Source organism: Misgurnus anguillicaudatus, chromosome 11, assembly GCF_027580225.2.
Source record: "Misgurnus anguillicaudatus chromosome 11, ASM2758022v2, whole genome shotgun sequence".
Lineage (NCBI taxonomy): Eukaryota > Metazoa > Chordata > Actinopteri > Cypriniformes > Cobitidae > Misgurnus > Misgurnus anguillicaudatus.
The window spans coordinates 6,619,658-6,631,858 of record NC_073347.2 but is presented as its reverse complement, the minus strand read 5'-3'; the positions used below and the strand labels follow the sequence as shown (position 1 = coordinate 6,631,858).

The window sequence follows — 12,201 nt, the reverse complement described above, 5'->3', positions numbered from 1 at the left end:
AGCAAAACATCCATTTATTTTTTTTCTTAATATTTTTGTGTTAATTTTATTAAATTACAACATAACGCATGTTCAAACACAGCCGGACACATTGCGGTAATGAGAATTTCAGCAGAAAATGAGATAAAATTTCCAATTATAAATTCTTATGTTGAAATCACACATTGTGGAAGGTAGAACACAGTATTGTGTTAATTCTGATGCTTTTTAATGTTACTATATTACACATTTTAAAGCTAAAGTCATTAGTGCCGTGGTGTTTCAATGGTTTCGTGAGAATCACCCAATAAACACATAACTGTTCATTATGTAAGGTCTTTATACATACCTGATAATATAGTTTTGTATATTATTTTGCATTTCTGTCAAGAGATCCTTCTAAAAAATTACACACTGCACCTTTAAAATCAATCAAAACTGGCGCCGTGAATTTTGAAAATTCGGATTGAAATGCAAACTAATTGAAAGGGACAAAAATCGCTTATAATGTGAATGTACAGTTACTCCAATTTACGGATTGCCTAACCCTACATTCAAATTATAAACGACTTGTCGCTGTGTGTCGCCCATCTCTTAATTTGGTGGTTATAAACAAATGAGTACCATCCACTCCAGTAACTGATGATAGACAGATGACGTAAACCTCTCTGCTTCACTCTCATTGGTAGTCGCTCCCGAAAGTTTCTCATCATTTGCACTTTCTTATCTTTGTTGCATGACTGGACACACCCAATCCGGTCACCAATGGTCACTGTCGCCGGAAGTCGGCACGCTTCCAATGAAATGAAATAGATTACGAATGCAGCATAATACAATAAAGCAGCCTCTTGTACCTTACTGCTTATTTAAATAGCTCTGGGGGTCCCTGCTCCAGGCTTCTCTCATCTAAGGGGTCCCTGCCCCGAAAAACTTTGAAGATCTATGGTATTGACCATGCTGTAGAATTAAGTGACAGACAAATTTTGTGCCAAAATATAATAAAGCTTAATGCACAGCCTTTTATTTCAACTACACAAGTTAAGTTGTTCTCTTTTGCAATCAAAACTTTTGTAATTTTTAGTTAAATTGTATTATTTTTATTTTAGCATTATTTTTTTCCTATCAGAAGACATGTGCACATGTTTGAGTCTGGTGTAGGCAGCATTGGCAGGTTTTTCTGTAATGTACAGTAAGTGTATTCTTTAGCAGTATAGTGTACTGAGGCGTACTAAGAGCTAAGTACCATTACTAAGGCTATTTCAATAGAAAAGACACACAGTCCCCGTTGGACTGTTAGGGGTAATTAGTCTGTTTTTCCAGTCGGTGTTCTTCCAGTTTACGAAGTAAAAGAGTTTGTGCAACCTCCATTAAAAACAACAACAAAACACAGGGCTTGACGTATGACAAACTTTTTATATTTCTTTTAATTGCTCTTGAGGTCGTATAGTGCCATGAGAAATAACCATGTAAGTTAAGATATAAATGACCATAAAAACCATTTGACTCCAGCGGGATTGAAACCAGACTGAATTGGTTGAGTTAGTGCAGTCATGTCATGTAAAGTTGGCCATTCCTTGTCATTTCTGAAAAATTACACAACTATATAAAATAGCTATAATTTACACCCAAGTCAAGAAACTATTCCGTATTCATCTAAAGAAAGCGTCCCTCGGGTGGCCTGTTTTCATGAACTACAGTTTTTCTCCTCTTGCATTCCTAGTTTTCCAGGAAGGATGTGGGACTATATAAAGCAACCATCACCGATGACAGAGGCCAAGATGTGTCACAGATTGATGTTTCTGGGAAAGGTGGATTGTCTTATCAAAAATACAGAAAAATGTAAACGTGGGCTTCTTAATGTTCTCAGAAACATGCAGTGAATCTCTCTATTTTCCCTCCACAGCCTTTGATGACATTATTAATGATCTCACCCGTATTGCTGGTACGTATGCTGCGTTTCATCTGCTTGTCTTTCATTGTTAGCGCCAATCGATTTAAATCAATCTTCCTCGCTGCCATCTCCTCTGTCTGTGGTGTCTGAAACTGGGCATCTACCTTAAAATAGGGCAGAACTTCAATTATTAACCTTTTATGTTTTCCCATAGTTCATTTTTAGTGCTGCTGCACAGTAGTCAGGGTGTAAGTGATGGATTTTCAAGCCTATACAGTAGGTGGGTAGATTTAGATGACTGTCAAAAATACGAGTGATTCAAATGCTAATCAGATCCAAAGAAAAAGCGGCATCCGTGTTTATTGTAAATCTCACGATAAAAGACCTAAAAGCATGTTGTTTTGATAATTAAGTTTGTTTTTAGGACCATTAAAGGAATAGTCTACCCTTTTGCCATATTAAACTATGTTATTAACTTAGATGAATTGATACTTATCTATCTTTTTTCGGTGTGTGCACTGTGCGGCGCGTCGTGAATGTGTTGGCATTTGGCCTAGACCCATTCATTCCTATGGTACCAAACAGGGAAGCCACCAAACACTTCCGTGTTTTCCCTATTTAAAGACTGTTACATGAGGAGTTAAGGGGATCGCACACCGGCCGCGCAGCTCAGCGCCGCGCCTAGGAGAACTCGGAGGTATTGTAAACCGGAAGTGCACATTAAATAGCGCGAGCTTCGTCAGATAGCGTCTACTTCAAAATGTAAAATATACGTTAGCAGCCAATGTTAATCATTAATTATGTGGGACAAATATGATGTTAAACTATGTGAGTGGCGCTGTGTGGCGCGACAGGGACTTGAACAACTTCCTGAGTCACAGCTGGGCTGCGCGGACAGGCGCCGGTGTGCGTATACTCATAGAAAGCAATGTGTTCGATTTTTTTAGAACGGCGCGGCGCTGAGCTGCGCAGCCGGTGTGCGATCCCCTTTATACCAGTAAGTATGGTGCCACAAAATAAAACTTTTTTTGGTACCATAGAAATGAATGGGGCTAGGCTAAATGCTAACACATTCACAACGCGCTGTACAGTGCATGCATTGAAAAAAGATAAGTATGTATTAATTCGTCTAGGTTGAGGTAATAACATAGTTTAATATGGCAAAAGGGTAGACTATTCCTTTAAAGGCGCTCTAAGCGAATTGAAGCGTTTTAGACCATAAAACATTTTTTGTTACAAACCGGAAACATCTCCTAAAAAAACGCGATCTCTGTAGACAGCCCAGGCTTCACAAACGGCAATATCAACAAGTGGCCAAACCAAACATCACATAACAAAACAAAGTATTCCAGCCAATAAACGACAAAAAGGATTTGGGGGTGGGGGTTGGGCGCGTTCATGAAAACACGGAAGGGAGGGGGAGGAGTTAGCTACGCCCTGTCTGTTTGAAAACAGTTTCAAACGTCAACAATAACTAACGTCTCGCAGATTCGCTTAGAGAGCCTTTAAGGCTAACGATAGTTAAAACTAAAGCGTATTTCCTTTGAATTTAGCAAAAGGTTATGTACACAAGACAACATTGTCGAAAATATGTGCGAATATACAGATCCTCAAAATAACAAAAGACGCTGTATTACCCATGCCAGGCCAGTAGATGGCGATGTTAGTTTGTAAAGAAACAGTCTGCGCACGTACGCATTTAGTAAAATAAGTACGAACAATCAAGATGGCAAAAGCATCGAGCAATTTTGTTTAGATTAACAATGAGGTATGCTTTTTACTAAGGGTCTTCACGGGTTCACTTAGATCCAAAAACCCGAGCAGGTTCGAGTCTAAAAGTTTCACGTGTGCCTCGGACAAGAGCGCTTGCAACATCATTAGGTTTATTTTCATTGAGCCAGACCTGTCAATGAATTTTGAATGCATTTTAGCGGTTACCTTGTTGTCATTGTCAGATAACAAATGTAAATAATTAAAGCAGCGGGCCAAATTAGTTGCGAGCCCATTGGAGTTTCCATCTGTCTATCTGGTGCATGAAGGGCCACAGACTGCACACACGTAGGTGCCGTTTACATTCAGGTCCAGTCGGGTTAAAAAAATTGCTACTTGGTCGCAGGGCTGGCGCTACCTATAGGCAGAGTAGGCAAACAGCTAGGGCCTCAGGCTTAGAGGCGGTGCCTCCATAACCCCTAAATCTATGTGCGGTAGTCCACCAATCACTAATGACAGTAATAGACAAAGTTATAAAGTGAGTTCGTCTTCATGCCGTGCCGCAAGAAGCGACAGGTAGATGACATCAAAGTACTGCGGGACTGATTGATAAGCAGACTCCTCTGTATGATTTCTCGAATTGGTCTCGGTGTACTTTGATGTCATCTGCCTGTCGGTTCTTGCGGTGCACGTCGGGTAAAAAGAGATTCGCATCATTTTGGGTTGTGTCCATTTTTTTGGACCCGAGAAGACACCTACTTTTTACCATACAAGTGACTCCGGATTATAAATGCAAATAAGCTCCTACATTTGGTTAAAATAGATCTGATTTATGTGAATACAGTCTGAGACAATAGTATCTTAAGCCACATTAGTGCTGCAACATGCTGACAAACACATTTAGAAAAGCTTTGGGAAAAATTAACCAGTAAGTCAGTGTCTGTGGGCGGGGCTTTTGTTAGTGTGACATCACATTAAAAAGAGACTTAAAAAGCATGCCTAATGAGACTGTTCTGGTTTAATGGGGATTAAAAAGGCGAAGTGGGAATAGGATTTTTTTCATTAAAGGGGTTCACACACTGCCAACACACATTTATGTGCAAACACCTTATAAAAGTGGATTTTGCATAATACGGGCCCTTTAATAAACTCAGCATCTTGAACAGCACCAGTACAGTCCTATAGGCCACCATTGTTGTTTTAGTTATACCCACACATGCCTATTGTCTGAATTAACACATGCTCATGACATCATGGTTATCACAGACTGACTTATTTACATGCTGTTTCACAGATTTCCCAGATGACAGTTTTAAACACTGATTTTTTTCTACATATTCAATAACCGATTTTTGTTCATTTTTAATTAAATTATTTTTTACGGATTGCCACTTTAAACTAAATTGAATGATATTTTTATGCTACATATATATTTTATCCTTTTAGCTTACAAAGAGACTTACAAATGAGGAAGCATCACATGCAATTTGTCATGCGAGCCAACAATAAATGTAGTACACAATAAAAGCTTATTTGCAGTATAGCCACTCCTTGCCTAGATTACAGCTCTCTGGCTGTTCCCTCATTATGTCATAATGCAAAAGTAGTCTTTTCTTTTATAATTTTAGGTTGAAAAATGACCCAGGTATCTTCTTGACAGGACTATGCGTATTTGCATACACAATTACTTCGATCCACAATGTGAACTAAAGTGGTTGGCCCAGTCAATGCTCTTATACTCTGAGCTCAGTTTCAGATTTTTTCAGTTTGATTCATCTTTGTTCCAAAAAATAAAAGAAATAATGTGATTTGTAATGTGATCATTTATTCATTATTCGTCTGTTGCTGTAATTACGAAAAGAAGTGGTGTTCATTTTATTCGCCTGCGTCCTAAAACGCCATTGATTAAATAACAAAGCAAGTTTTGCTTAAACACATGCGGCCTCATTTACAAAGTGTGCGTACGCACAGATTTGATAGTAAAGGGTCGGTCGCCGTGATTTCACCAAGTAAGTTGTGATCCTGGATCAGCATTTTAATCAAAGATACCCAAACCTACCCTTAACTCAAACCCTAACCATTTTTGAACCCTAAAATTAGTGTGAAATAATAGTTTGAGGAGTATTTCTTAAAAGCCCCTAACCCAATTCTAAACCTAAATCTAACATACACCCTAATCCTAATCCTTCAATCTGATTGGTTAATGAAAATGTTGATCCAGGACCAACAATGATGTTGATCCAGGATCACATCTTACTTGGTGAAATCACGTTCACCCGTCAGGGTCTGGCAGACGTACACACTTTTGCTTGTCCAATTGCTGCAGGTTTTTGGAAATACAGAGAAGAAAATAAGTTTTTGAACCCCCTGCAATTTTGCAAGTTCTGCCACTTAGAAATCATGGAGGGGTCTGAAATTGTCATCGTAGGTGCATGTCCACGGTGAGAGACATAATCTAAAAAAATCCAGAAATCACAATGTATAATTTTTTCATTATTTATTTGTATGATACAGCTAAAAAATAAGTATTTGAACACGTGAGAAAGTCAATGTTAATATTTGGAACAGTAGCCTTTGTTTGCAATTACAGAGGTCAAACGTTTCCTGTATTTTTTCACCAAGTTTGCACACACTGCAGGAGGGGTTTTGGCCCACTCCTCCACACAGATCTTCTCTAGATCAGTCAGGTTTCTGGCCTGTCACTGAGAAACACAGAGTTTAAGCTCCCTCCAAAGATTCTCTATTGGGTTTTAGGTTTGGAGACTGGCTAGGCCACGCCAGAACCTTGATATGCTTCTTACAGAGCCACTCCTTGGTTATCCTGGCTATGTGCTTCGGGTCACTGTCATGTTGGAAGACCCAGCCTCGACCCATCTTCAATCCTCTAACTGAGGGAAGGAGGTTGTTCCCCAAAATCTCGCAATACATGGCCCTGGTCATCTTCTCCTTAATACAGTGCAGTCGCCCTGTTCCATGTGCAGAAAAACACCCCCAAAGCATGATGCTACCACCCCCATGCTTCACAGTAGGGATGGTGTTCTTGGGATGGTACTCATCATTCTTCTTCCTCCAAACCTGTTTAGTGGAATTATGACCAAAAAGTTCTATTTTGGTGTCATCTGACCAAATGACTTTCTCCCATGACTCCTCTGGATCATCCAAATGGTCATTGGCAAACTTAAGACGGGCCTGGACATGTGCTGGTTTAAGCAGGGGAACCTTCCGTGCCATGCATGATTTCAAATCATGACGTCTTAATGTATTACCAACAATAACCTTGGAAACGGTGGTCACAGCTCTTTTCAGGTCATTGACCAGCTCCCCCTGTGTAGTTCTGGGCTGATTTCTCATCTTTCTTAGGATCATTGAGACCCCACGAGGTGAGATCTTGCATGTAGCCCCAGTCCGAGGGAGATTGACAATCATGTTTAGCTTCTTCCATTTTCTAATGATTGCTCCAATAGTGCAGTGATTCCCAACCCCCGTTAGGACCGGGCCTTGAAATATTCCATGAATATTCCCAGAATTATATTTTTATAATAATAATAATTGTCTTTTTTTAAATGCTATGACATGTAATGTTATTTAATCTAAAACATAAACAATAAATCAATTGAATGTGTTTCCTTAGCAACGCGTCGTATCTGAACGGACTGCAAAAAATGCGCGGTGCACCTGAAGTGACAGAGAAGTATGTGGAGAGATGAGCGGGCCTTAGCAAACTTCAATGGCTAATTTCCTTAGTTGATACATTGCCACCTAACATCACTGTCTGATGAGTTTGAGCGTTATTTTCCATCTGAAAAAGACCCAAGTAATGGCAAAGAATGGATGCGCAACCCACTCCGAGTCCAAGGTAAATGCACATTACATAGTCATATATAACGTCCGTCCCCAAAGTATATTTTTAATTTATTTTTCAATTTGGCAAAATAGTAATTTCAGTAAATGCAGATTTTTCAAACAATTCAGTTCAGCTCATAGGACTAGATGTTACTATCCCTAGTAATCAGCACTTTCTAATTCATGGGAGAGGGGTAAGAACTTCATCAGGGTCTTCAGGTGGGCACCCTCCTTCATTGGTGTTTCGTTAATAGGCCCACGACACCTCCAGAAGGCTTAACGGCACCACCTGGCGTCCCAGGTGAGCCCCCTTCTGCTTTTACCCCTCCTTATTGTTCTTTGCAGGCCAGTTGGGGTCCTTCCTCTTTATCCAGATCCACCTGCTGCTTCGCTCTGCTGCCTTTGACAGCGCTCTGATGGCTTTCCTGAAGGCCTGCCCCCGAACTCCTACCCCCTTCAGAAGCCTGACTATGGATGTAGCCACAAATCCTCTGCAACCAACCTCTATCGGAAGTACCTGTGTATGCCAGCCTCGTTGTTTTGCCTCACAAGCTATATCGGTGTACTTCAGCTTTTTACGTTCGTACGCTTCTCCCACTGCAGCTTCCCATGGTACAGTCAGTTCCACGATTAACAGGGACTTCTTTGAAGTTGACCACAAAACAAGATCTGGCCTGAGCTTGGTGTTTAAAATCTCAGGTGGAAACTTGAGTTGCCGATCTAGATCCACTTGCATTTTCCAGTCCCGTGCACCATCCAAGAGGGTGCTATCCACTTTTGTGGCTGGATTTGCTTGGCACTGCCCTGCTCTCACGAAGGCGATAGTGAATGAGTGTTTAGCTGATGGTTGAGGGAGGGCATTAACGGAGGATCGTCTTCCTTCCAGAATGACTGCCAGTTGGCGTAGGACTTGGTTATGCCTCCAGGTGTAACGCCCTTGGGACAGACTGGTTTTGCAGCCGGTGAGGATGTGCCTGAGATTTGCTGGGGTTTGGCAGAGAGGGCATGCTGGATCATTTCCAAACCACTGGTTCAGATTCTTAGGTGTAGGAAGAACATCGTAGGTGGCCCTAATGAGGAAGCTTATTTGGCTTCCTTCCATCTCCCAGATATCTCTCCACGTGATCTTATGGGGCTCCAGGTTTTCCCAGGTAGTCCACTGGCCCTGCTTGGCTTGTGCCACCGCCTTTGTGCATCTCTCTGCTTCCTGTTGATGCCGGATCTCAGCAACTACCAGCTTTCTCCTCTCTGCAGATGTTGCCTTGTGCCATGTAGGTCGACAAGTCCCAAGTCCAAGCCCACCTTGTCCTTGCTGCACCTGTCCCACTACGTCTCCATGTCTGAGAGCAAATTGTGCTTGCTCTACAGCCTCAGCTGGGGTCCATTTCCTCCCAGTTATGAGTCTTGGAGGAGCTGTTCGTATGGCTGCATCTTGAGACTCTGCCAGGGTCATGCTTAGTCTCACTTTGGTGCATTTGTATTCTTCTGTGAGGCTAGAGATAGGCAGTTCCAGTGCACCGTTTCCATACAACCCGATGTTACTGAGACATTGCGGGAGTCCAAGCCATTTCTTGATGTATGCACTTATTGTTCTCTCCAGCTTCTCAACTTTGGAAATAGGAAACTCGTACACCGTTAGAGGCCACATTAGGCGGGGGAGTAACCCAAACTGCAGACACCACAGTTTCAGCTTTCCCTATTATTTCCAATAATAGGCTACTTTTTATATTTAATTAATTTAAAAAATATTATTTTGACTTGTGCACTCTTCATGGAACAACGTGCTGAAAATAAGAAATACCAATAAATTCACAACAATTTAGTAATAAAATAGTGTTTTCATCGTTATTATTAGCTGTGCAATGTTGTTTGAGGCGTGTGCGTTAAATAGATACCAGTAAACTGGAGCATTGCTAACGCAAAGAAACGTATCCTGACCTAAATGATATTAATCAGATATATACAAAATAAACATAACATTACAAATTATATCTGCACAAAATTAAGAGAATGCACAAGTGAATTTGAACTAAGTTATGTGCCATTCAGAAGTACTCATGTTGTGGACGCGCTCTTCCTGGTGCAACGCGACACGGCAACACCAAAATAATTCACAATGTTTTATTATAATATTGTTCGCTTTATAATGTTATTTAGTATGACAGTCCCAATAGTCATTATTAGTCGTGCAGTGCCATTTGAGCTGCGCGCGCTGAAGCTGCGGATAAACAGGCTACACTTTACTACATTAATTTTTAACCAAATGCATCCTATCATGAGATAAATCAGATATAGATATAGGCCTACACAAAATAAACACAATATTATAACTTACATTTGCACAAAACCAAAAGCTGCGAATGAACACGCAAACTTATAGTCATGATGGTGTAAAATGGTCCCAAGCATAACTCTGGCACGCTCTGCGATGTTTTGAATGCGTATGTTTTTTTTCACATTAAAATAGTTTTGTTCTCATTGGTCGAGTCTGGTATTTTTTTTGTTAAAGGTTTTGAAGTAGACCTACAGTAATTGTATGGGAGAAAAGGGAAACATTTTGTGAACCGGTCTGAGAGTTTTAAAAGATTGGTATATTCATACAAGTAGCCTCATTATATGCAATTAAATGATAGGCTGTTACTGTTTTTACACAGTGATATGTTTCAAACGATGCATCTTAAAATTGAGGCATTCAAATTGACAACTGGTCCCTGGAAATTTTTTTATGAATATGCTGGTCCCTGGCACAAAAAAGGTTGGGAACCCCTGCAACAGTGGACCTTTTTTCACCAAGCTGCTTGGCAATGTCCTCTTAGCCCTTTCCAGCCTTTTGGAGGTGTACAATTTTGTCTCTAGTGTCTTTGGACAGCTCTTTGGTCTTGGCCATGTTAGTAGTTGGATTCTTATTGATTGTATGGGGTGCACAGGTGTCTTTATGCAGCTAACGACCTCAAACAGGTGCATCTAATTTAGGATAATAAATGGAGTGGATGTGGACATTTTAAAGGCAGACTAAGGGGCCAGTCACACCAAAAGCGTTTATGGCAGTTGCAGGCGCCTTTTTTGAATGATATTATATGGGCAGGGCGCGTTTGCGCGCTGTTTATGCGCGCCGAGCGCCTTGCGGTTTTTTGCCGCCTGCCGCGCACACGTTTTTGAAGGAGCGCTGAGAGCGGAGAAGCGCCCGACGTCATTCGCGTCTTTCCATTGTCCAATCGAATGAGGGGAGAGGCGGGCCTTACGTTGAGGTGAGGGAAGTTTACAGTTGCTTTGAAGAACCGGACTCCACTCGCTCACTCTCTCTTGCGTGTTTGTGCACCTCTCACCCTCAAACAAGGTCAGAGCAAGCGTCCTCTTTTTAAAGTTTCAGCTAATATGACAGTTAACAGCAAAAAAGTGCTCACGCTTCAATATTTGATTGACAAGACAGCTGACTCGGTGGTTGCTTAGCAATATGAAAAGCCGCGTCGCACTGCTCTTTTTTTTAAAAAAGGCAGTGCGTTGCGCCTTGCGTTTGCAAGCGTTTAAAGCGCTTTTGGTGTGACTGGCCCCTAACAGGTCTTTGAGGGTTAGATTTCTAGCTGATAGACAGGTGTTCAAATACGTATTTGGAGCTGTATCATACAAGTAAATAGTTAAAATTATACATTGTGATTTTCTGGATTTTTTTAGATTATGTCTCTCACAGTGGACATGCAGCTACGATGACAATTTCCATGATTTCTAAGTGAGAGGGCTTGCAGAATAGCAGGGTGTTCAAGTGCTTATTTTCCTCACTGTATAAACCATTTTTGCTGCTCAAAAAGGATTTAAACATAACAAGACAGGTGCTCTTTTATATGTCTATGATATTAATTAGGCATTGTTTAATTAATGTTCAGCTTTGCACAATTTCAAGCTCATTTGCGATTTATAGATCTCATGTCTGAAAGTGAGGCGTATGTGCATTTTCTATGCGTACATTCGTTTTATGCACGTTTTTGACTTTTCTATGCTCCATTTTATAAATGAGGCCTGTGGTGCATTGCAGTGGTGCAGTTTAAATGCTTCTTTTTGTCCAACCAGCCCGTGCTGGTGAGTTTTAACATCTCTTTCCTTTCTGTTTTGGACCTGAACAGGACCCAGCGCGTCCGAGTTGTCGATCCAGTGCACTGCGGAGGGCATTATGCTGCAGTGCCATATGAAGTATTACACACAGGAGATGAAGATTCACTGGAAACATAAGTATGCATATGTTTTATCTGTCTGGAAATGGTTTTCAAGAAAAAAACATTGGCGTAAATCAAACGTGCGGGCCTTTTCACGGCTTTTCTTGTAAACATGATTTTCGGTTTTGCTCCAGTATTGTGCTGCTTTAGTGTGAGGTGTACATAATAAATTATTATTGAAATATTGGAAATTACAGGAGTAGAGAATCGTCCTGTTCCCATTCTGATGTTGACGCAAAACAAATCATTGTGATTTGCTGTTATCTAATGCTCTGCCCTGGAGGTGATCCAGTAGCATGAGAAATACAATCGCAGTGAGAAAAGCCTCTTTCTGCATGCTCGGTTTCTCAAATCCCTGTATTAGCATTGAAGTGGCTATTCTGGGTGTTTCCTCCCCCCGGTGTACGTTTTGAATCTCATGCAGAGCAGTTTTTAAAGCAGGGGGGATTTCACATTCAGTGACACATCAGAAATAAACACCCGTCGTGTATAATTTTACACCAGGGACATGCTAATTTGACACTCTCAACATTTTCAAGAGCATTTACTCGGGAAACAATTGAACAAACA

At 40.9% G+C, this 12,201-nt stretch overlaps 1 protein-coding gene across 1 annotated transcript in view; it reads left to right on the top strand.

Annotated features, from left to right (window-relative positions):
* myom2b (myomesin 2b) overlaps positions 1 to 12,201 on the top strand; it is a 66,480-nt gene that overhangs the window by 40,863 nt on the left and 13,416 nt on the right. Inside the window, exons 29-31 of the mRNA XM_073872922.1 lie at positions 1,700 to 1,787; positions 1,883 to 1,921; positions 11,542 to 11,647. Coding sequence (XP_073729023.1) covers positions 1,700 to 1,787; positions 1,883 to 1,921; positions 11,542 to 11,647 — 233 coding nt within the window. The remainder of the gene's footprint in view (positions 1 to 1,699; positions 1,788 to 1,882; positions 1,922 to 11,541; positions 11,648 to 12,201) is intronic.